The sequence below is a fragment of the Mustela erminea genome, chromosome 10 (genome assembly GCF_009829155.1).
Source record: "Mustela erminea isolate mMusErm1 chromosome 10, mMusErm1.Pri, whole genome shotgun sequence".
In the NCBI taxonomy this organism is placed as follows: Eukaryota; Metazoa; Chordata; class Mammalia; order Carnivora; family Mustelidae; genus Mustela; species Mustela erminea.
Genome location: NC_045623.1, coordinates 14,663,771 through 14,688,561, shown reverse-complemented (window position 1 = coordinate 14,688,561; position 24,791 = coordinate 14,663,771). Strand labels below are relative to the sequence as shown.

The 24,791-nt window shown below is 37.6% G+C and overlaps 1 protein-coding gene and 1 pseudogene across 1 annotated transcript; one reads left to right on the top strand and one right to left on the bottom strand.

Moving 5' to 3' along the window:
* Positions 1-6,079: 6,079 nt before the first annotated feature.
* Positions 6,080-6,870, bottom strand: LOC116567717 (cell division control protein 42 homolog). Its single transcript, XM_032302972.1, has one exon. It carries the CDS (start codon positions 6,761-6,763, stop codon positions 6,188-6,190), a length of 576 nt encoding a protein of 191 aa, XP_032158863.1. The 5' UTR covers positions 6,764-6,870; the 3' UTR covers positions 6,080-6,187.
* Positions 6,871-24,454: 17,584 nt separating this feature from the next.
* Positions 24,455-24,603, top strand: LOC116568307 (annotated as a pseudogene).
* The last annotated feature ends 188 nt before the right edge of the window (positions 24,604-24,791 follow it).

The following is a 24,791-nucleotide window of genomic DNA, read 5'->3' as shown; positions in this document are numbered from 1 at the left end:
TTTCATAGCTCCAAACCTATGCCTTGCCCCTGGGGATCATAGGATCCTGCTCCTACCAGGTCATTATGTTCAACAGCCCAAGAATAGGAATGGTGCTGATGTTTCACCTGCTTCCACAGTCACTCCTTAGGGTTTACAATATATTTTCTAGGAATAACTCTACAGGAGAATTTTAAGTAGAAATGAAAAACCAAAAGTGACAAAGACTAGAAAAGAACAGAGAAAATCTCCAGAAACAACAACAAAACAAGTAATAAAATGGCATGAAATATATCTATTAATAATTAATCTGAAAGTAAAAGTAGTAAGTGCTCCAATCAAATGACACAGGATATCAGAATGGATTTAAAAAAAAAAAAAAAGACCCATCTATATGCTGTCTCTAAGAGATTCATTTTAGACCTAAAGACACTTGCAGATTGAAAGCGAGAGAATGGAGGGATGCATGGGTTGCTTTGCCTTCAGCTCAGGTTATGATCCCGGTGTCCTGGGATCAAGTCCCACATTGGGTGTCCTGCCCAATGGGGAGCACACATCTTTCTTTGCCTGCTGTTACTCCTGTTTGTGCTCTCTCTCTCTCTGACAAATAAATACAATCTCAAAAAAAAAAAAAAAAGGTGATGGAATGGAGAAATATGTATCATGCAAATGGACATTCACCTGGAGTAGCAATACTTATATCAGACAAACTGGGTTTTAAAGCAAAGACTGACAAGAGATGAAGAAGGATATTACATCATAATAAAGGGGACTATCCAACAAGATCTAATAATTGTAAATAATTATGCCCCCAACTTGGGAGCACCTGAATATATAAATCAATTAATAACAAACTTAAAGAAATTCATTAATAATAATAATACAATAATGGTAGGGGATTTTAAGACCCCACTTAAAGCAATGGACAGATTAAGCAGAAAGTCAATAAGAAACAATGGCTTTAAATGACACACTGGACCAGATGGACTTAATAGGTATATTCAGAACACCTCATTCTAAAGCAGCAAAATATACTTTATTTTCAAGTGCACATGGGAGATTCTCCAGAATAGACTGCATACTAATTCACAAATGAGGCCTCAACAAATATAAAAAGATTGAGATCATATCATGAATATTTTCTGACTAGCATGCTATGAAATTTGAAGTCAACCACAAGAAAAAATTTGGAAAGACCACGAATACCTGGAGGTTACATAACACGCTACTAAGCGATGAATGGGTCAACCAGGACGTCAAAGAAGAAATAAAAAATTACAGGGAAACAAATGAAAATGAAAACAAATGATATAGAAACAAAAACACCAGTAGAAAAGATCAATGAAATTAGGAGCTGGTTCTTTGAAAGAATTAATAAAATTAGTAATCTCATAGCCAAACTTATCAAAAAGAGAAAGGGCCCAAATAAATCAAATCACCAATTAGAGAGAAGAAACTACAACCATGAACACTACATCAAAAACTAATGATGTACCATATGGTGGCTAATTGAATTTAAATTAACAACAACAACAAACTATATAGAAATATAAACAATTTTAAGATAATTTTATGAGAAACCATATGCCAACAAGTTGGACAAACTGAAAGAGATGGATAAATTCCTAGAACATATAAATTATCAAAAGGGAAATAGAAAGAAATAGAAACTTTGGCAGACTGATAAGAAGCAAAAAAGATCGAATCAGTAATCAAAAATCTCCAAACAAAAGCCCAGAGCCAGATGGCTTCAAAGGATATTTCTACCAAACATTTAAAGAAGACTTAATACCTGTTCTTCTCAAACTATTTCAAAAATAGAAATGGAAGGAAAATCCAAATTCATTCTATGAGGACAGCATTACCCTGATTCCAAAACCAAAGACTCCACTAAAATACAGAACTACAGGCCAATATCCCTGATGAACATGGATGCAAAAATTCTCAATAAAATGCTAGTAAATCTAATCCAACAGTAAATTAAAATAGCTACTCACCACAGTGAAGTGGGATTTATTTCTGGGCTGCAAGTATGGTTCAATAGTCATAAAGCATGATACACCACATAAATAAATGAAAGGATAAAAGCCATATGATCATTTCAATAGATGCAGAAAAAAACATGTGACAAAGTAGGGTTAGAGGGAACATACCACAACATAATAAAGGCCAGATACAAAAAAGCCCAGAGTTAATATCATCCTCAATGGGGAAACACTGAAAGCTTTTCCCCTAAGTTCAGGAACATAACAAGGATGTCCACTCTCACCACTGTTATTTAACATAGTACTGGAAGTCCTAGCCTCAGTAATCAGACAAGAAGAAGAAATAAAAGGCAAGGAAGAAGTCAAAATTTCACTACTTACAGATGAAACGATACTCTATATAGAAAATCTGAAAGACTCTACAAAAAAAAAAATGCTAGAAGTGATACAGGAATTCAGCAAAGTCACAGGATATAACATGAATGTACATAAATTTCTCTTTTCTATACACTAATAATGAAGAAGCAGAAAGAGAAATCAAGGAATGATCCAATTTATAATTGCACTAAAAACCATAAGATACCTAGGAATAAACCTAACCAAATATGTAAATGATCTGTATTCTGAAAACTATAGAACACTTAGGAAAGAAATTGGGGAAGAAACAGAGAAATGCGAAAACATTCCATGCTCATGGATTGGAAGAAGAAATATTGTTAAAATGTCTTTAGTACCTAAAGCAATCTACACATTCAATGCAATCACTAACAAAACACCAGTACTTTGTACAGAGCTGGAACAAACAATTTTAAAATTTGCATGGAACCAGAAAAGACCCCAAATAGCCAAAGTAATGTTATAAAAGCAAAGCAAAGCTGAAGGGATCACAATTCTGGACTTTAAGCTGTATTACAAAGCTATAATCAACAAGACAGCATGGTACTGATACAAAAACAGACATATAAATCAATGTACACAGAGTAGAGAACCCTGAAAGGGACCCTCAACTCATCTTCAACAAAGCAGTCAAGAATATCCAATGGAAAAAAGACAGTCTCTTCAACAAATGGTGTTGGGAAAATTGGATGGCCACAGGCAGAAGAATGAAACTGGACCACTTTCTTATACCATACACAAAACTAAATTCAAAATGGATGAAAGACCTAAATGTGAGAGAGGAATCCATCAAAATCTGAGAGAACACATGAAGCAATCTCTTTGACCTAGACCACAGAAACTTCTTACTAGACACGTCTTCAGAAGCAAGGAAAGGAAAGCAAAAAACTACTGGGACTTCATCAAGACAAAAAGCTTCACACAACAAAAGAAACAATCAACAAAGCTAAAGGATAACCTACGAAATGGGAGAAGATATTTGTAAATGACATGCCAGATAAAGGGCTAGTATCCAAAGACTATAAAGAATTTACCAAATTCGGGGGAGACAAGATGGCAGGGAAGTAGGAGAAGGCGCCTTTTCAACCTGTACCCTAAAGTGAGCTGATTACCTACCAAAGAATTCCGATCACCCATGAAAACAGCTTGAGATCAGAATTATACACGTCTGGATCTCTATAGGGGCAGAAGATGCCAGTGGGCAGGTAAAGCAGAGTGGGAACTTCGGACTAATATCAGAAGATAAACAAAAGGGGGAGGGAGCCACCAGAGACAACTGATTGGAAAGTAATACCCCAACCTGAGAGTGCCCTGCCTCTGGGGACCAGCATTAACTTGGAGTCTGGTTGAAAGCACTCAAAGAGAGCAAAGGACCAAAGGGGGAAATTGCAGGAATCGGGGCAGCTAGGGACAGGGGCTTAAGTCCCCAGACCCAGGACAGCCTCCCCTGGCGCTGAGCCAGAGAGAGTGCTGCGGAGAAACCAGGTCTTGGTCCTGAGCAGCCAGCGCGCACGTGAACATGTGGGGTCCGGCTCCTGTGAGGGGCTGGGAGCCTTGCCAGAAGGCAGAGGCTCCAGAGCCAGAGGGCAGGTGCTACAGAGCCTGAGACGTGCACTCCCCTCCCCACGCACCCCGTGCTCTTAGACCTGCGCCATTCCACCAGACCCTGAGACACACGCGCGTGCCGCACACACTCCCCTGAGAGTGTTGCTCAAAGGCCCAGCCTGGTTCTCTCAGACTCCCGCCATTCCACCAGAGCCTGAGAGGTGCGCGCGCACCCCACACACTCCCCTGAGAGAGGTGCGTGCAAGCCTGGCACTCTTAGACCCATAAAAACCAGGCACTCCCAGCCTGGGCCACCCGGGAAAATCTCAGCATGCGATTGCTGCTTGGAACCTCTTTGGCAGTCTGGAGCTGCCCAGACAGCCGCAGCTGCCATGGTTTTGGGTACAAACAGAAGATCCTGCATCCCCAAGGACCTCGACTCGGGACCTGGTCTGCCAGCAGCCAAGAGGGAATTTATTGGGGCTCTGCAGCCAGACTGAGGCTTCTCTCTCAGAGGGAGGTCAGGGTGCAGTTTGCTTTCCTCTAAACTTACAAAAACCATCAAAAGCGGTCAAGGCAAGGAGAAGAAAAAAAGTGAAATAACATAAAAACCTCCAGAGAACAAGTCTGAAAAAACCGGTTTCCTCAGAGCCCACCCACTTGAGGGGGGAGGGAGGACTTAACTCAGGGAACATCATTGACTGAAAACCCACGTGGCAGGCCCCTCCCCCAGAAAACCAACAAGAAAAAAAAAAAGAAAGAAAGAAAAGAGAACAACCACCTCTACTTCATAGGACAACTTTTATTTTTAACTCGTTCCCACTATTCTGGTCCAGATAGATAGATAGATAGATAGATAGATAGATAGATAGATATAGATAGACGGATGATAGATAGATAGATAGATAATTTTTTAACCTATTTACCATCACAGTGAGATGTCCAGTACATCAAATTCCATAATAACCTTCTAACCTGAACTTTTTTGATTCATACACCTGTGTTTTTCTTTTGCATTTCGATTTTTTAAATTTTTTTAAATTTTAGTTTAGTTTAATCGAGTTTATTCCTTTTTTATTTTTATTTTCTAATATTCATATAGAGTTAAACTTCAAGGTAATTCCCTTTCCCCAATCAATGCTACCCCTATAGGTAAACCAGTTTTTAATCCCCCTTTATCTTAGGAAAGTTGAGTCCTTTAACAAAGAAATCAAGATACATCCAGGAAGAATCAAAACCACCTTCCTCTCCCACCTTTTTCTTCCACCAGTGTTTCTGTGTTTGTCCTGATAGTATATAAATCTTACACTTGGTGTTCTTTTTGATGAGGTTCTTCCTTTATTTGCTTATATATATATATTTTTTCCTGTCATATACTTTTTTTTTTTTGACAGGGGGAAAAAAAAGTTTTTTAATTACGTACTCAATCCATTTGGTGTATTTCAAAAGGTGCAATACTTTTCTTCATTTATCAGTGAAAGAAGTTAGAAATTAACTTCAAAAAAAAAAAATCAGCACATGGCAAACAAATTTCCTTGAAAGTCACAGTCACATATATAGTGCATCCTAGAAAAGAGGAGGGGCAAGAGAGGTTCCACCCACTTTCATGAGTTTCATCAAATACTGGGCCTACTCAAGGGTGGAGAGAAAAGGCAACTTTCAAAAAGGAGTATGTTATTAAATGAGGCATTTACTATACTCCTTCCTAAGAGCACCAGGTGGGGAACAAGTTTTCTAAACTAGATCTAGGAAGTGGAATGTGGAATCAATCAGTCCTCCTCCCTTTAAGGGCTATCCGATGGTTAATGAATTTAAAAAACATAACTAAATAAAAACAAACCCAACACACACTCCCCGCACCCCACCCCACCCCCGCAAAAACAAAAACAAAAACAAAAAACCCTAAACGTCCCAGATCATTCTCCAGAGTGGATGGAGCCCGGGAGCAGCTTCAACAACCCAAATTAGTCTGTTACAGAGTCATCACAAGCATGCCTTGCTTTTAAACAAAACAAAACAAAATATTTTTTTTTGAAACAACAAAACAAAAACTAGTACTAATCACTTTTCTGACAATACACAATTACTCAAATTAACTAGTACTGAGAGGGGGAAGGGGACCATACCTACGGACCTTGTCTCACACGAGTTCATGTGGGTAGGTGCAGGGCATTTGTCATTATTGCAAAAACGAATTTTAATCTTTAATCTTTAGTTTGATTTAACATTGCTTTTAGTATGATGCTGACACCAGCTGTGCGGAAAGGGCTCTGGAGACACGTTCATAGAAGCACACACCTGCGGCTCTTCTTCGGTTTGGGAGGCTCCAGGGCTGCCAATATTGCTTCGTCAAATACATTCTTTAGGCCTCTCTGTGTGAGTGCAGAACACTCCACATACTTGACCGCCTTCAGGTCACGGGCCAGCTTTTCAGCAGTCTCTGGAGTGATAGGCTTCTGTTTGTTCTTGGCAAGTTTCTCAATCGTAGAGGGGTCATCTCGGAGATCAATTTGGGTCCCAAAAAGCAAGAAAGGAGTCCTTGGACAATGGTGAGTTATCTCAGGAATCCACTTTTCCTTCACATTTTCAAATGAGGATGGAGAGACGACTGAAAAACAGACTAGAAATACATCTGTTTGTGGATAACTCAGCAGTCGTAATCTGTCATAATCCTCTTGCCCTGCAGTATCAAAAAGTCCAAGAGTATATGGCTCTCCACCAATCATAACAGGGACTGCATAGTTGTCAAAAACAGTCGGTACATACTCAGATGGAAATTTGTTTGTTGTGTAGGATATCAGGAGACATGTTTTACCAACGGCACCATCGCCCACAACAATACACTTAATTGTCTGCATTGCTGAAACAGTTTTGTATCCACTTAAAATACTTCAAAATTCAGTGATGACCTCAGCTTCTCCCCCAGGGCGTTGGCAGCACTGCCTCTTGTCATATACTTTTATCAGTCTTTTTGTTTGTCTGTTTTTGTTTGCATACTTCCTAAATCTCACCTTGGGGCCCATTGGGGTTGAACCTTCTCTTTTATCTTCCCTTTTTTTTTTCCTGTCTCTTTCTCTCTTTCTCTTTTTTTCTTTTTCTTTTCTTTTTTCTCTTGTTTGGGTGGGGAATCCTGATTACTCAGAAGTGTTCCAGGGTCCACCTTGACTGCATCACAGTCGATATATCCAGCTACATCCATTCAGTCATCTCTCACCAAAATGACTAGGAAGAGGAATGCCCAACAGAAGAAAAATACAGAGGATGGGCCTTCTGCAACAGAGCTAACGGCTATCAACATAGACAATATGTCGAATAGAGAATTCAAGCTAACAATTATCCAGGCAATAGCTAGGTTGGAGAAAGCCATGGATGACCAAACGGAATTGATTAGGGCTGAGCTGAGAGCGACCAGGGAAGATGTTCACAATGTTAGGGCTGAGCTGAAAGCTACCAGGGATGAGGTTCACAAAGCTCTCAATGAGTTCCAATCTAATCTAAATTCTCTCAAAGCTAGAGTAACTGAGACAGAAGATAGAATTAGTGATCTGGAGGACAAACAGAGAGAAAGGATCAGGAGGAACCCTGGAACAAACAGCTTAAAAGCCACGAAAACAGAATCAGGGAAATAAATGATGACATGAAACATTCCAACGTCAGAATTATTGGAATCCCTGAATGGGAGGAGAAAGAAAGAAGTCTAGAAGAGATAGTGGAACAAGTTCTTCATGAAAATTTTCCCAATCTTGCGAATGGAAACAGCGTTCATGTACTAGAGGCATAATGGTCTCCACCCAAGATTATAGATATCAGAAAAACAACAAGGCTTCTGTTAGTCAAATTGAGGAATCATAATTGTAGATATAATCTCTTGAAAGCCGCTAGGACAATGAGGCTCCTTACTTACAGAGGAAAGCCCATCAGAATAACGTCAGACCTGTCCACAGAGACCTGGCAAGCCAGAAAGGGCTGGCAAGATATATTCAGGGCACTAAATGAGAAGAACATGCAGCCAAGAATACTTTATCCAGCAAGACTGACATTCAAAATGGATGGAGAGATAAAGAGTTTCCAAGACCGGCAAGGCTTAAAAGACTACACAACCACCAAGCCGACACTGCAGGAAATATTAAGGGGGGGTACTATAAAAGAGGAAAAATCTTAAGAGCATTGAACAGAAATATAGAGACAATCTACAGAAAGACTTCAAAGGTAACACGATGTCAATAAAAATGTAACTATCAAGAATCACTCTCAATGTGAATGGCCTAAATGCGCCCATAAAATGACACAGGGTTACAGATTGCATAAAATGACAGGAGCCATCCATATGTTGTCTACAAGAGACCAATTCTGAACCTAAAGATACACCCAGACTGAAAGTGAAGGGATGGAGAAGCATCTTTCATGCCAATGGGCCTCAAAAGAAGGCTGGGGTAGCAACTCTCATATCAGACAAATTAGATTTTAAACTAAAGACTGTAGTCAGAGATACAGAAGGACAATACATCATTCTTAAAGGGACTATCCACCAAGATGGATAGCAATTGTAAATATCTATGCCCCCAATATGGGACCAGCCAATCACATAAGAAAACTGTTAATCAAAATAAAGAGTCATATTGATATGAATACATTAATAGTAGGAGATCTTAACATGCCTCTCTCAGAAACAGACAGATCACTGAAGCAGAAATTCAATAAAGAAACAAGGGCATTGAATGACACACTGGACCAGATGAACCTCATAGATATATACGGAACATTCCATCCTAAAACAACAGAATACTCATTCTTCTCAAGTGCACCTGGGACCTTCTCCAGAACAGACCACGTACTGGGTCATAAATCAGGACTCAACTGATACCAAAAGACTGAGATTATTCCCTGCATATTCTCAGATCACAGTGCTTTGAAACTGGAGCTCAATCACAAGGAAAAGTTCCAAAGGAACACAAATATCTGGAATCTAAAGGCCACCTTGCTTAAGAATGCTTGGATCAACCAGGAGATCAAAGAAGAACTGAAACAATTCATGGAAACCAATGAGAATGAAGACACTTCGGTCCAAAACCTATGGGATACAGCAAAGGCGGTCCTAAGGGGGAAATACATAGCCATCCAACCCTCCCTCAAAAAAATTGAAAAGTCCAGAATACACCAGCTGTCTCTACACCTTAAAGAACTGGAGAATCAACAACAAATCAAACCAACTCCACACATAAGAAAGGAAATCATCAAGATTAGAGCAGAGATCAATGAGGTAGAAATCAGAGATACAGTAGAATGTATCAATGAAACTAGAAGCTGGTTTTTTGAAAGAATCAATAAGATCAATAAACCATTAGCCACACTAATCCAAAAGAAAAGATAGAAAGCCCAAATTAATAAAATTATGAATGAAAAGGGAGAGATCACAATGAACACCAAGGAAGTAGAAACAATCATGAGAAGTTACTATCAACAGTTATATGCCAGTAAGCTAAGCAACCTAGATGAAATGGATGCATTCCTGGAAAACTATAAACTCCCAAAATTGAACCAGGAAGAAATTGACAACCCGAATAGACTGATATTTAGTAATGAGATTGAAGCCTCCCAAAAAACAAGAGCCCAGGACCTGATGGATTCCCTGGGGAATTCTACCAAACTTTCAAAGAAGAAATAATACCTATTCTCCTAAAGCTGTTTCAAAAAATTGAAGCAGAAGGAAAACTTCCAGACTCTTTCTATGAAGCCAGCATTACCCTGATCCCCAAACCAGGCAAAGACTCTACCAAAAAGGAGAATTTCAGACCAATATCACTGATGAATATGAATGCTAAGATTCTCAACAAGATCCTAGCAAACAGGATCCAACAGCACATTAAAAAGATTATCCACCATGACCAGGTGGGATTCATCCCTGGGCTACAAGGATGGTTCAACATTTGCAAATCAATCAATGTGATAAAACAAATCAATAAGAGAAGAGAGAAGAACCACATGGTCCTCTCAATTGATGCAGAAAAAGCATTTGACAAAATCTAGCATCCGTTCCTGATTAAAACGCTTCGAAGTATAGGGATAGAGGGAACATTCCTGAACTTCATAAAATCTATCTATGAAGGACCCACAGCAAATATCATCCTCAATGGGAAAAAGCTTGAAGCCTTCCCATTGAGATCAGGAACATGATAAGGATGCCCACTCTCACCACTCTTGTTCAACATAGTATTAGAAGTCCTAGCAACAGCAATCAGACTATGAAGAGAAATAAAAGGTATCCAAATTGGCAATGAAGAAGTCAAACTCTCTCTCTTCACAGATGACATGATTCTTTATATGGAAAACCCAAAAGATTCCACCCCCAAAGTACTAGAACTCATACAGCAATTCAGTAACGTGGCAGGATACAAAGTCAATGTACAGAAATCAGTGGCTTTCTTATACACTAACAATGAAAATACAGAAAGGGAAATTAGAGAATCAATACCTTTTACTATAGCACCAAGAACCATAAGATACCTGGGAATAAACCTAACCAAAGAGGTAAAGGAACTGTACTTGAGGAACTATAGAACACTCATAAAAGCAATTGAAAAAGATGGAAGACCATTCCATGCTCTTGGATCAGAAGAATAAACATTGTTAAAATGTCTATACTGCCTTAAGCAATCTATACTTTTAATGCCATTCCGATCAAAATTCCACCAGTATGTTTCAAAGAGCTGGAGCAAATAATCCTAAAGTTTGTATGGAATCAGAAGAGACACTGAATCCCTAAGGAAATGTTGGAAAACAAAAAGAAAACTGGGGGCATCACGTTACCTGATTTCAAGCTTTACTACAAAGCTGTGATCACCAAGACAGCATGGTACTGGCATAAAAACAGACACATAGACCAGTGAAACAGAGTAGAGAGTCCAGATATAGACCATCAACTCTACGGTCAATTAATCTTCGACAAAACAGGAAAAAATATGCAGTGGAAAAAGTCTCTTCAATAAATGGTGCTGGAATAACTGGACAGCTATATATAGAAGAATGAAACTCAACCATTCTCTTACACCGTACACAAAGATAAACTCAAAATGGATAAAAGATCTCAACGTGAGACAGGAATCCATCAGAATCCTAGAGGAGAACATAGGCAGTAACCTCTTCGATATCAGCCACAGCAACTTCTTTCAAGATATGTCTCCAAAGGCAAAGGAAACAAAAGCGAAAATGAACTTTTGGGACTTCATCAATATCTAAAGCTTCTGCACAGCAAAGGAAACAGTCCAAAAAAAAAAAAAGAGGCAACCCACGGAACGGGAGAAGATATTTGCAAATCACAGTACAGACAAAAGGTTGATATCCAGGATCTATAAAGAACTCCTCAAACTCAACACACACAAAACAGACAATCATATCAAAAAATGTCTCCAATGAAGACATATAAATGGCTATCAGACACATGAAAAAATGTTCATCATCACTAGCCATCAGGGAGATTCAAATTAAAACCACATTGAGATACCACCTTACACCAGTTAGAATGGCCAAAATTAGCGAGACCGGAAACAACATGTTTTGGAGAGGATGTGGAGAAAGGGGAACCCTCTTACACTGTTGGTGGGAATGCAAGTTGGTGCAGCCTCTTTGAAAAACAGTGTGGAGATTCCTCAAGAAATTAAAAATAGAACTTCCCTATGACCCTGCAATTGCACTACTGGGTATTTACCCCAAAGATACAGATGTAGTGAAAAGAAGGGCTATCTGTACCCCAATGTTTATAGCAGCAATGGTTACGGTCGCCAAACTGTGGAAAGAACCAAGATGCCCTTCAATGGACAAATGGATAAGGAAGATGTGGTCCATATGCACTATGGAGTATTATGCCTCCATCAGAAAGGACGAATACCCAACTTTTGCAGCAACATGGACGGGACTGGAAGAGATTATGCTGAGTGAAATCAGTCAAGCAGAGAGAGTCAATTATCATATGGTTTCACTTATTTGTGGAGCATAACAAATAGCATGGAGGACAAGGGGAGTTAGAGAGGAGAAGGGAGTTGAGGGAAATTGGAAGGAGAGGTGAACCATGAGAGACTGTGGACTCTGAAAAACAATCGGAGGGTTTTGAAGGGGTGGGGGGTGGGAGGTTGGGGGAACCAGGTGCTGGGTATTGGAGAGGGCATGGATTGCATGGAGCACTGGGTGTGGTGCAAAAATAATGAATACTGCTATGCTGAAAAAATTAAAAAATTAATTAAAAAAAAGAATTTACCAAATTCAACACCACACACACACACACACACGCACAAATCCATTCAAGAAATGCAGAAAACATGAATAAAATGACCATATAGACAAAAGGCTAATATCCAGGATCTATAAAGAACTCCTTAAACTCAACACACACAAAACAGATAAACATGTCAAAAATGGGCAAAAGACATGAATAGACACTTCTCCAAAGAAGACATACAAATGGCTAACAGACATATGAAAAAAATGTTCATCATCACTAGCCGTCAGGGAGATTCGGATCAAAACTACATTGAGATACCACCTCACACCAGTTAGAATGGCCAAAACTAACATGACAGTAAACAACAAGTGTTGGAGAGGATGTGGAGAAAGGGGAACCCTCTTACACTGTTGGTGGGAATGCAAGTTGGTGCAGCCACTTTGAAAAACAGGGTAGAGATTCCTTTAGAAATTAAAAATAGAGCTACCCTATGACCTTGCAATTGCACTACTGGGTATTTACCCCAAAGATACAGATGTAGTGAAAAGAAGGGCCATCTGTACCCCAGTGATCATAGCAGCAATGGCCACAGTCACCAAACCGTGGAAAGAACCAAGATGACCTTCAACAGACAAATGGATAAAGAAGATGTGGTTCATATATACTATGGAGTATTATGCCTTCATCAGAAAGGATGAATACCCAACTTTTGTATCAACATAGACGGGACTGGAAGAGATTAAGCTGAGTGAAATAAGTCAAGCAGAAAGAGTCAATTATCATATGGTTTTGCTTATTTGTGGAGCATAAGAAATAACACGCAGGACATGGGGGGATGGAGAGGAGATGGGAGTTGGGGGAAATTGGAGGGGGAGATGAACCATGAGAGACTGTGGACTCTGAGGAACTAACTGAAGGTTTTGGAGGGGAGAGGGGTGGGAGTTTGGGTGAGCCTTGTGGTGGGTATTATGGAGGGCACATATTGCATGGAGCACTGGGTGTGGTGCATAAACAATGAATTCTGGAACACTGAAAATAATTTTTTAAAAAAATTGGAAAAAAAAAATGAAATACAGAAGACATACGTGGACATTTCTCCAAACAAGACATACAAATGGCTAACAGACAAATGAAAAAATGCTCAACATCACTCTTCATCAGAGAAATACAAATGAAAACCACAATGGGATGCCACCTCACACTGATCAGAATCTCTAAAATTAACAGCTCAGGAAACAAGAGATGTTAATGAGGTTGCAAAGAAAGGATAACCCTCTCACCCTGTTAGTAAGAATGAAAACTGGTGCAGACACCATGGAAAACAGTATGGACGTTCCTCAAAAACTTAAAATAGAGCTACCCAAAGACCCAGCAATTGCACTAGTAGGTATTTACCCAAAGTGAACAAAAAATAGTGATTCAAAGGGGCACATGCACCCTGATGTTTACAGCAGCATTATCAACAATAGTGAAATTATGGAAAGAGGCCAGATGTCCATCAATGGATGGATAAAGAAGATGTGTTGTGTATACACACACACACACAGAGAGAGAGAGAGAGAGAGAGAGAGAGAGAGAGAGAGAAAGAATGGAATATTACTCAGCCATAAAAGGAATGAAATCTTGCTATTTGTGAGAACATGGATAGAGCAGGAGAATATTATGCCAAGTGAAATAAGTCAGTCAGAGAAAGACAAATACTGTATGATTTCACTCATATGTATAATTTAAGAAACAAAACAGATGAACATTGGTGGGGTGGGTGGGGAGAGAGAGAGAGGCATACCAGCAAAGACTCTTGACTACAGAGAACAAACTGAGGGTTGCTGGAGGGGAGGTTGGTGGGGAGATAGGTTAAGTAGGTGATGTGTAATATGGAGGGCAGTTGTCATGATGAGCACCCAGTATTGTATGTGACTGATAAGTCACTAAATTGTACACCTGAAACTAATATTGCACTGTATTTAACCTAGCTGGAATTTAAATAAAACATTGGGGAAAAAATCCTTTGGCCATGTCTATCTTTATATAATAAATATTTATTTCTGGATTCTCCATCTATTTATAGATCTATAATTCTGCATTTATGCCAACCCACACTATTTTGGTTCCTGTAACTCCATAATAAGTGTTATAATCAGGAAGTATGATTCCTCCAGCTTTTTTATTTTTCAGAATTCTTTTGATTATGCAGGGTCAAGAGATTCCACATGAATTATAGGATACGTTTTTCTGTTTCTGAAAAAAAGTCATCGCAGATTTGTTAAGGATCACATTAAATCTGTAGATAACGTTGTGTAGTACTCACATTTTTACAATATCAAATCTTCCAATCCAGGAACATAGTACGTGTTTCCATTTATTCGTTTCCTTTCAGCAGTGTTTTGTAGTTTTCATTATACAAGTTGTCTACCACCTTGATTAAGTTAATTCCCAATTTTTAAATTCTTTTTCATGCTATTTTAAATAAAATTGCTTTAATTTCCTTTTCAGATTGTTTACTTTTAGCATATTTTTTAAAGGGGTGGGAAGGATGGAGGGTGAGGGTGAGAGAGAGAGAGAGAGAGAGAGAAAGACGGATAGAGAATCCCAGGCCGACTCCCACTGAGCATGCAGCCCGACCCCTGGCTTGATTTCACGACCCTGAGATCATGACCTGAGCTGAAATCAAGATCAGGCACTTAACTGACTAAGCCACCCAGGTGCCCTGACATTGATCAATTTTTGTATGTTGAACCATCTTTGCATTCCAAGAATAAACTTTAATACTCAGGTTGTGTAATCGTTCAAATATGCTGCCAAATTCTGCTTCTTTGTATTTTGTTGAGAATTTTTGCATTGGTGTTCATAATGGATATTGGTTTATAGTTTTCTTGTAGTTTCTTTGGTGTTAAGGGTAATGCTGCCCTTTAGAATAAGTTAGGAAATGTACCCTTCACTTTTTGGAAAGGTTGGTATTAGATTTTCTTTAAGTGCTTGGCAGAATTCACCATGAATCCATCAGGTCCAGGGGTATTCTTTTTTGAAAATGTTTTTATTACTGATACACTCTCCTTAGGAGTTTTGGTCTATTCAGATTTTCTATTTCTTCATTATTTAGTTTTGGTGCATTTTGAATTTCTAGGAACTTGTTCATTTTATATAGGTTATTTCGTTTGTTGGCATTCAATTATTCATAGTACTCACAATCCTGTTTATTTCTCCCATCCAAGTACTAGCTGACCCTGCTTAGCTTCGAGATTGAGTGCATTCAGGGTTGTATGGCTGTAGACTCAATCCTATTTTCTGTAGAATCAATTGGAATGTTCCCACTTCCATTTTTGATTTTAGTAATTTGAATCTTCTCCCCTTTTTCTTTCTCCATCCAGGTAATGGCTTATTAATTTTGCAGACTTTTTTGAAACACCAACTTTCTTTTTTAATTGATTTTCTCTATTAGCTTCCTATTTTGCTAATCTCTAATCTCTATTATATCCTTTTTGCTACTTTATTTTCTTTTTCTAGTTCATTAAATTATAAATTAGGTTGTTGAAGTACTTTGTAATAATGTACTTTATTACATTTTATAATGTAAGCATTTATGACTATAAATTTCTCCTTTAGCACTTCTTTTCCTGTGTCCCTCAAGTTTTGGTGTTTTTTTTCTTTGTTTTCCTTCATCCCTACATTTTTCAAATTGTCCTTGTGATTTCTTTTGACCCATTTTTTACAAAAATTATGCTGTTAAATTTCCAGAAATTTGTAAATTTTCTAGTTTTCCTTCTGTTATTAATTCCTAATGCCATCCCATTGTGGTCAAAGAAGGTATTCTGCATGATGTCAGTCTGTGGAATTCTGTTAAGAAAGCCCTAACAAAATTATACAGGTTGTAATCCTAAAAAGTGGGAAGTTACTATAACAAATATCTAAAGAAGTGACTTTGGAACTAATTAATGACTGGAGACTGGAAGACCTCTAAAGTGCATGTTAGAAAAAGCCTACACTGTTTTGAAGACACAATTGGCAGTTATATGGATCTTAAAGGTGCTTCTAAGAAGGCCTTCAGTGGAAATGAGAAATGTGTTGTGTACTGGAGGAAAGGTGATCCTTGTTAAAAAGTGACAAAGAACTTGTCTAGATTGTTTTCTAGTGTTTTGTGGAAGGTAGAATTTGTAGGTGATGAAATTGAATATCTAACTAAGGGATCTCTCTATCTCTCTCTCTTTTAAGTAGGCTGCATGCCCAGGGTGGAGCCCAATGTGGAGCTCAAACTCACAACCCTGAGATCAAGACCTGAGCTGAGATCAAGAGTTGGATGTTTAACTAAGCCATCCAGGCACCCCTAAGTGAGATTTTTAAAAAATATTTTATTTATTTATTTATTTGACAGACAGAGATCACAAGTAGGCAGAGAAGCAGGCAGAGAGAGAGGAGGAAGCAGGCTCCCTGCTGAGCAGAAAGCCTGATGTGGGGCTCGATCCCAGGACCCCGAGATCATGACCTGAGCTGAAGGCAGAGGCTTAACCCACTGAGCCCACCCAGGTGCCCCCCCTAAGTCAGATTTCTAAGCAAAGTGCTGCTAAAGTGGCCTGCTCTTACTTACTACTTATGGTAAAATACCAGAGAAAGATAATGGACGATAGAGTGGTCATATGTAGAATTTAAAGAAAACAAAAAGAAAAAAAATGCAGAGGAGCATAGAGGGAGGGAGGGAAAAATAAGATGAAATCAGAGGGAGACAAACCATGAGACTCTTAACATTTGGAAACAAACAGGGTTGCCAGAGGGGAGGGAGGTGGGCTGATGGGGTAGGTAACTAGGTGACAGGCATTAATAAGTAAGGCACATGATGTAATGAGCACTGGGTATTATATACAACTGATGAATCACTGAACTCTACCTCTGAAACTAATAATACATTATATGTTAATTCATTGAATTTATAAAATAAAATAGAGTAAAATAAAATAATAAAATAAACAAGAGGGGAAAAAAGATGAAGCTGTCAGGCACCTGGGGGCTCAGTAAGTGAAGCTTCTGACTTGATTTCAGCTCGGATCATGATCTCAGTGTTTGTGACATCAAGCCCCATACAGGCTCTGTGCTGAGCGTGGAGCCAGCTTGAAATTCTCTCTCCATTTCCTGCTCCTCCCCTAAACTTGATAATTTGGATTATTTCCAGCCCAGTCATTTTACAAAAATCAAGAAACCATGTTTTGAGATAACACTAAGGGTATGGCTAAGTACTCATCTGATAAAGAGTGTGTGTATCCCTCAAAATTCAAATGTTGAACCTATTCCCCAATATGGTATTTAGAGGTAGGGCCTTTGAAAGGTGATTAGTTCATGAGGATAGAGCCCTCATAATGGGAGTACTGCCCTTCTAAAAATGAGACCCAAGAGAGCTCCCTTTCTCCTTCTTCCATGTAAGAATACAGGGGAAAAAAAAAAAAAAAAAAAAAAAAAAAAACATTAACCAGGAAGAGGGCCCTCACCAGACACCAAAAACTGCTGGCACTTTGATTGACTGGAGCTGTCTGTAGAGCTGTGAGATAGAATGTGTTATTTATAAACCAAATTTATAAACCAAATTACAGCAGCCTGAAGGACTAAGACAGGATGTTACTCATAGATCCAATCAGCTGTCTCAACAGTAGCTAGGAATAGAGGGATGGGGCTTATACTAGTAGAATATTGCTAGTTTGGACTGAAGGGGACAGAGATGGGAAAGATATAAAGGCAGGCTATCAGACTTCTGGGATACTACAGAACTAGATCTCAGAACTATCCATCTGTGAACATATTTTATACTTCAAGAAAAGGGAACAATGACCCTGAAGGTATTCAGAGATTGGTAAGTCTGTTAGCTACTATGGGATCATAAGGCACAGGTCCACAGGTCAAGGCTTTGTTTCCTCTTGGAGCCTTTGTTTCCTTTGATTCCAGAGGTCAGAGCCATCTCCTGCTTTTCAGTAGGCCAGATTGCTGCCCAGGGCTGTAAAGACTGCCCCAGGGACTCAGGGAGAACACACTATTACCCTAGGAGGCTAAGAAGGTGGGATTACTCCTCAATGGGCCTGGAAGACACAGCACTGAGCTAAAGAGGATTAGTCTCCAATCTTAAAATCTAGTCAAATGTTCCCTCCTAGGTTTTGAACTTACATGGGACCATGACTCCTTTCTTCATTCTAATTTTTCCCTTTTGAAATGGAAATGTCTAACCTATGTCTCTTCCATCATTGTATTTTGGAAGTAGATAACTTATATAGCTTTCATAGTTTCACAACTGGAGAATTTTGCCTGAGGATGAATCATACATACTTCAAGTCATTTGATTTAGATGATACTTAGTTGAGATTTAAGATTTAGAGTTGATGATGAAATTAGCAGGATGAAATTAGATGATGATGGGGTGTTTTGATGATGAATGTATTTTGCATATAAGTACATGAATTTTGGTGGTCCAGAGGGTGGACTGTTAGGTATTGGGTTGTGTATTCCCAAAATTCGTATGATGAGGTTTTAATCCCTAGTTCCTCAGAATAAAACTGTCTCAGGAGACAGGGCTTTGAAGAGGTAATTGAGTTACAATGAAGCCATTAGGGTGGCCTCTAATCTAATCTGATTAGTATCCTTATAAGGAAATTTGGGCACATTAAGAGACACATGTGAATGCACACGAGGACATGTGTGAAGACACAGCAAGAAGGCAATTATTTGGAAGCCAAATGGATGCCTCAGAGGAAACCAAACATGCTGACATTTTGATCATGGACCTGTAGCCTCCAGAACTGTAATAAAAAATAAATTTGTTGTGTAAGTCACCAGTGGGGATGACCTGATTCTGGCCCTTATTTCTATTACTCCATGTTGTGTGTCTTTTCATGTGCAGTTTGTCCATTCATATATCTTTTGTGAAGTATCTGTTTAAGTACTTTGCACATATGAAAAAATCTGGATGGTTCATTTTATTTTTTATTTGTTCATGTTTATATATTCTGCAAAAACATTCTTTGTAAAATGTACATACTGTGAATATGTTCACCCAGTGTGTGGTCTGCCTGTTTAGATTCTTAGGTATCTTCTGAAGAACAGAAATCTTAAATTTTGAAAAAGTCCTCTGTATCATTTTCTTTTTTATTTCTAGGGAAATTTTGCCTTTCCCAGTGTTGCAAATATATCCTCAAAGGTTTTCATCTAGAACCTTAATGGTTTGGGCTTTTTCTCTAAGTCCATGAAATACCTCAAAATGTCTATTTAGAACTAGGTAAAGGTTGAGGTCACTGTTTTCCATTTGGATGGTGTAGTTTGTAAAATCACAAATCACTTGTTGAAGACTTTCCTTTCTTTAAGATTTTATTTATTTGACAGAGATCACAAGTAGGCAGAGAGGCAGGTGTGGGGGTGTGTAGCAGGTAAGCAGGCTCCCTGCTGAGCAGAGCGCCCCACGGGGGGCTTGGTCCAAGGACCCTGGGATCATGACCTGAGCTGAAGGCAGAGGCTTTAATCCACTGAACCACCCAAGCGCCCTGAAAACTTTCCTTTTCTTGTTTAATTTTCTTGACTCTGGTTGAAAACCAATTGACTATGTAATGTGTGGTCTAACTTAGGACTCCATTATGTTCCAAGGTATACTTAGCTATCCATATGCCAATACTATATTGCCTTATTTTAATTAGAATACAATTTGAAGTTGGATAGTGTAATGTTAGTCCTCCAATTTTTTTTAAGATTGGTTTTGCTCATGAGAGACTATGGACTCTGAAAAAACAATCTGAGGGATTTGAAGTGGCGGGGGGGGGGGGTGGTGGGAGGTTGGGGTACCAGGTGGTGGGTATTATAGAGGGCACGGGTTGCATGGAGCACTGGGTGTGGTGAAAAAATAATGAATACTGTTATGCTGAAAATAAATTAATTAATTAAAAAGAAAAAGATTGGTTTTGCTATTCTAGATGTTATAAATTTCCAAATTGTATAATCAGCTTGTCAATTTCCTCAAACTATCCTGCTGGGGTTTTTTAGGGGTTACACTGAATCCATAGATCAAGTAGAGATTAGCATCTTAACAATACTGAGTCTTCCAACATAGGAATGCAACATAACTTTCCATTTATTTAGGCATTTTTAAATTATTCACAGCAACTTTTTTACCTTTCAGTATAAAGTTCTCATACATATGTAATTAGATTTCTTCCTAGATAAGACTATTTTATGCTTAAATCATATTATTTCAGTTTTCAAGTCTTCATTATTAATATAGAATTGCAGTTTATCATTAATGAACTTGTACCCTGTAACTTTTCTAAATTCACTTATTCATGTAAAATTAGTAATTTTGAAAATTTCATATAACTTTGTAAATACACAAATACTTGCATTTTGTTTCTCTTAATCTTTTTTATTTCTTTTTCTTACCTAGAAGGTAGGGTTTCTATTGCAATGTTGAATACAAGGGGCAAGGACAGATATTTTTTGCCTCCTTTCCATTCCAGGGGAAAAGGATTTAATATGAAATCACTAAACATGATATTAGCTGTTAGATTTTCATTGATGTCCTTATCGAATGGTAAAAATTCTCTTCTATTTTTGGTTTGCTGGGAGTTTTTGAATTTCAGTGTTTAATTTTGTCAAACTATTCTCATTACTGTCATTTCCCCTTTATGTTAAGTTGGTGAATTATATTGCTGGGATAAACCCACCTTGGTCATGCTATATAATTTTTTTTTCATTGTTAACTTCTGTTTCTTACTATTTTAAATATTTTTGCATCTGTATTCATGAGGGATATTAATCTTTTCTCTTTTCTCATATTTGTCAAGTTTTGTTACTAGAATTATGCTGGCCTCATAAAACAAGGTGAAAGTCCTCTTTATTTCTTTAAAGAGTTTATGTAGAATTCAGTGTTTGCTTTTTTAAAATCCAGTGTTATTTTTAACTAATATATTTAACAAAATTCACCAATGAATTAATCAGGGTTTAGAAGTTTTCTTATTGGAATAATATGTAATTGCAAATTCAATATTTTAATAAATATGGAAATATTTTTAGATTTATTTTCTTCTTGTATTTTTCACAAGCTATGGGCTAAAAGGCAATTTGTCCATTTCATCTGAGTAGTTGAACTTAATGGCATAAAGTTTTCCATAATATGCTATTATCTTTAATGTCCAACAAGCTATGTAGTGATACCTTCCTTTTCGTTTTTTATATTAGTATTTGTATTTTCTCTTTTTCACTTGATCAGGTTTTTGTTTGTTTTGTTTCCTATGCAGTCATAACAAATTACCATAAACTGAGTGGCTCGAAACCAGAGATTTCTCTCGGATTTCTGGAGGACTGAAATAGAAAATCAAGGCTCCTTTTAAAGGCTCTAGGAGAGGATTATTCCTTACTTCTTAATAGTTTCTGGTTGCTGGCATTCTTTGGTTTGAGGATGCATTACTCCAATCTCTGCCTTTGTTTTCACTTGGCCTACTGTTTCTCTGTCTCTATGGTCTTCTTATAAGGATACCAAATCACTGGATTTAATATGACCTCAGAACTAATTATTTCTGCAAATATCCTATTTCCAAATAAGGTCACATTCTGAAGTTTTAGATAGACATGACCTTTTGGGAAATATTACTCAAGCCAGTATATTAATCTTGATAGGTGTTTATCAATTTTTATAATTTTCAAAATCTCACTTTTGTTTTTCTGTTTTAATTTCCAACAACTGTGTGTAAGTTCTCAGTCAATATCATGTCTTCAAACATTTCTTCTGTATCATTCTTTATCTTCACCTTCAGAAACTCAGTTATGAGATTCAAGGCCATTTGATTTTGCCTACAAAACTCAAATACTCTATACATTTTATTTTCACTCCCTTTTTCTTTTTATTTTCAATTGTCCTGTCTTCCAAGTTTAAAAAATCATTTCTTCTATGTGTAATCCTATCATATTCAATTCTAGAATTCTTTTTTTATTTCCCGCAATTTACATGTCTCTGCTAAAATTCCCCATCTCTTCATGTTTACCACCCTTTTTACTACTTCCTTCAGCATTTTTATCATATCTACCTGTGATAACTGTAACATCTGGGGAATCTGAGTTTGCTTCTGTTGACTGTCTGCTCTCTGGATCAAACTTTTTGCTTCTCTCCGGGTCTTAAAATTTCTTGCTGTGTGCTGGTATTTTCCATAAAAGAACAATAAAAAATAAAATGAAAATAAATAATAGTTACTGCCACAAAAGGGCATGGATGTTCCTTTGTCAGGCTCTTAGAGTGGGAAACTCAGTTAATCTCACCTGCAGTTGAGGTAGAGATGAGCTCTGCAGCCGATTTAGTTTAACTTTAGCACTTGCTTCAAATATTTTAAATGAAAAGAGTTGCCTTTCAGTGGAGATTCGGATCTGAGCACTGATGAGTGGAATCTTTGTGCTTTTTAGCTAAACTGCCTGATATCCAAACATGGGGACTTGTTCTCTGCACTACATTTCAATAGCATATTTTAGATTTCCTGAAGTATTCTCTTTGTATTCTACTCAGGCTTCCTCAGTAGGTGACTTCTCTCAAATTACCACGCCTTTTGGAGGACCCAGTTGCTTACACTTACAATGTCTCAGAAATATTTTATTCTTTATTTTAGTTCTGTTATATGTTCTTATCCTCCTAGTAAATGAATAGTTTACTAAAAGTAGCAATCTGGCTGGATGAAAAGAAGTAAGACATACATCATGGATTTACAAAGTTACTAATAAGCCAATGTTTACTGAACTTCATTTCACAGTGAGTCTATACAGGACATTGAAGAGATAAGAAAAGTTCTCTTTCTCTTTCACAAATCCAGTGAACACTTACAATATATGGCACTATTCTGGCAACATACAATATAATTTAAGTAACTGGGATATGGATAAAAATGGAGCTCCTAAATTATAAAAGATCTCATTTGATTTCTAAAATCTAAAATTAGAAGTGGACTAGTTCAGGTTCATTTTATCATGTGATTTTTGCCATCTCCTAAAATCTTGTCATCAATATCCTTTTAGTGTAAGGAGAAAAAACTGGATAAGAACATTACCATTTCTCAGAATCCTAATAAAATAATGAACATCCATTTAATTTACATTTCACTGCCTAAAATTCAGTCTCATGCTCATACTTAATTGAAAGGGAAGCTGGGAAATATAGTCTTGCTGTATATTCAGGTCAAAAAAGGAATAGATACACTCAGTTCATAGAACTTACTAATTTTGTCAGCTTAAGACCTTCTTTTTTTAAGGATAAACATTCAATAAAAAAGTGTTGATTGAATTGAAAAGGAATATCTTATCTGTTTATCCAAGCTACTGTACTGGTGGTAGAGGCAAGGCATATTTTGAGGGAGGGGGTCATTACCTTCCCGTTACTTCAGCCATAAGTGAAGGATAAACACACATTCAAAAATCTCTGCTTATAATCCCCCTTTGAACTTTGTATTTTCAGCCTCTTTCAGCCTCTAAGGGTTAAGGTTAAAGGATGGAATTAAAACACTATCAAAGTAACATTTTTGTTTTAAAATAATTTCTTTAATGTGTTAGTGCATATTTTTAAGCCTAATATTCTAGTATGGACCTGTAAATCCAAGTTTCTCCCTATGCCATCCTCCCCATATATAATTTGTAAACTTTGATTCTATCAATCCCTCTCTCACTACACTGCTGTCCTTCACAACTTGAATTTCAACTTCCTGATGTACAGGAGTCAGCACTGAATGCTGTTTCTCAGGTGAGGCTACACCATAAATTTTCAGAGGCATGACAGAAATTTTTCATGGTTTGTATCCACGTTTTCTTCTAGTGATGCCAGATTTCAATGAATCAGTATTTATTGAAATATCTCCCATGTTCACTGCTGCATGATGTATGTAAACAGTATTTTATTCCATTTTGTCTTATGGGCTCATAAGTCTTCAGAAATATTATTTACACAGTCTTATATCTAGCAACTTATTCCTAATTAAGATCTGGTTCCACCATATATCCATTGTTCCTTTAAAAGTGCTCCTTCTTTATGTGCTTTAAACTTGTTCTCACCATTTTTTATTTTGGCTACAGAACCTTTTCTTCTAAAATGATAAACCTCGGTAATCTTCAAAGATCCTTTGAGAACCAGTCACTGAGCACCTCCTGGATGAATAATTTGAATATGAATTTTATCTGGGATTTGTAAACCATCCTTTATCTGCCCAGATAGGGATCCAAGTAGAAGCTATATGATCATTTGCATGACAGAGAGAGAGGAAAAAGACAGCTTTGATGGATACAGGTATCAAAATTATTTTGTGCCTTGTTTTTTTGGGGACTGATTTTGTCCTTTAGAATCTGGGTTCTAAGCTTTGCGCAGTGGCAGTATCGTAGCCAATGAGGTTTATCCGAGGCGCGATTATTGCTAATAGAATCTGGGTTCTACAGAGATCACACCCTGCTCAAAAGACTTAATATCTGCCCACTCAAGACTACTTTTATAAGTAATTATAATTTGCTATAAATGAAAATCTAAGAAGCTCTTGACTACAGTTTGTGGTTACTTATATTAATCATATCTACTGTTATTCACTAATTGCTCAGCCTTACGTATGAACACTAACCTTTGTTTTATGTAAAACACAACTGAAATAAATCTGCCTACAGCTACTTCTCTCATGCAATAGTAATTAAAATCTCATTTC

Bases quoted from the DNA above. Each gene is read 5' to 3' on its own strand.
- LOC116567717 (XM_032302972.1), bottom strand. From the start codon at position 6,763: ATGCAGACAATTAAGTGTATTGTTGTGGGCGATGGTGCCGTTGGTAAA.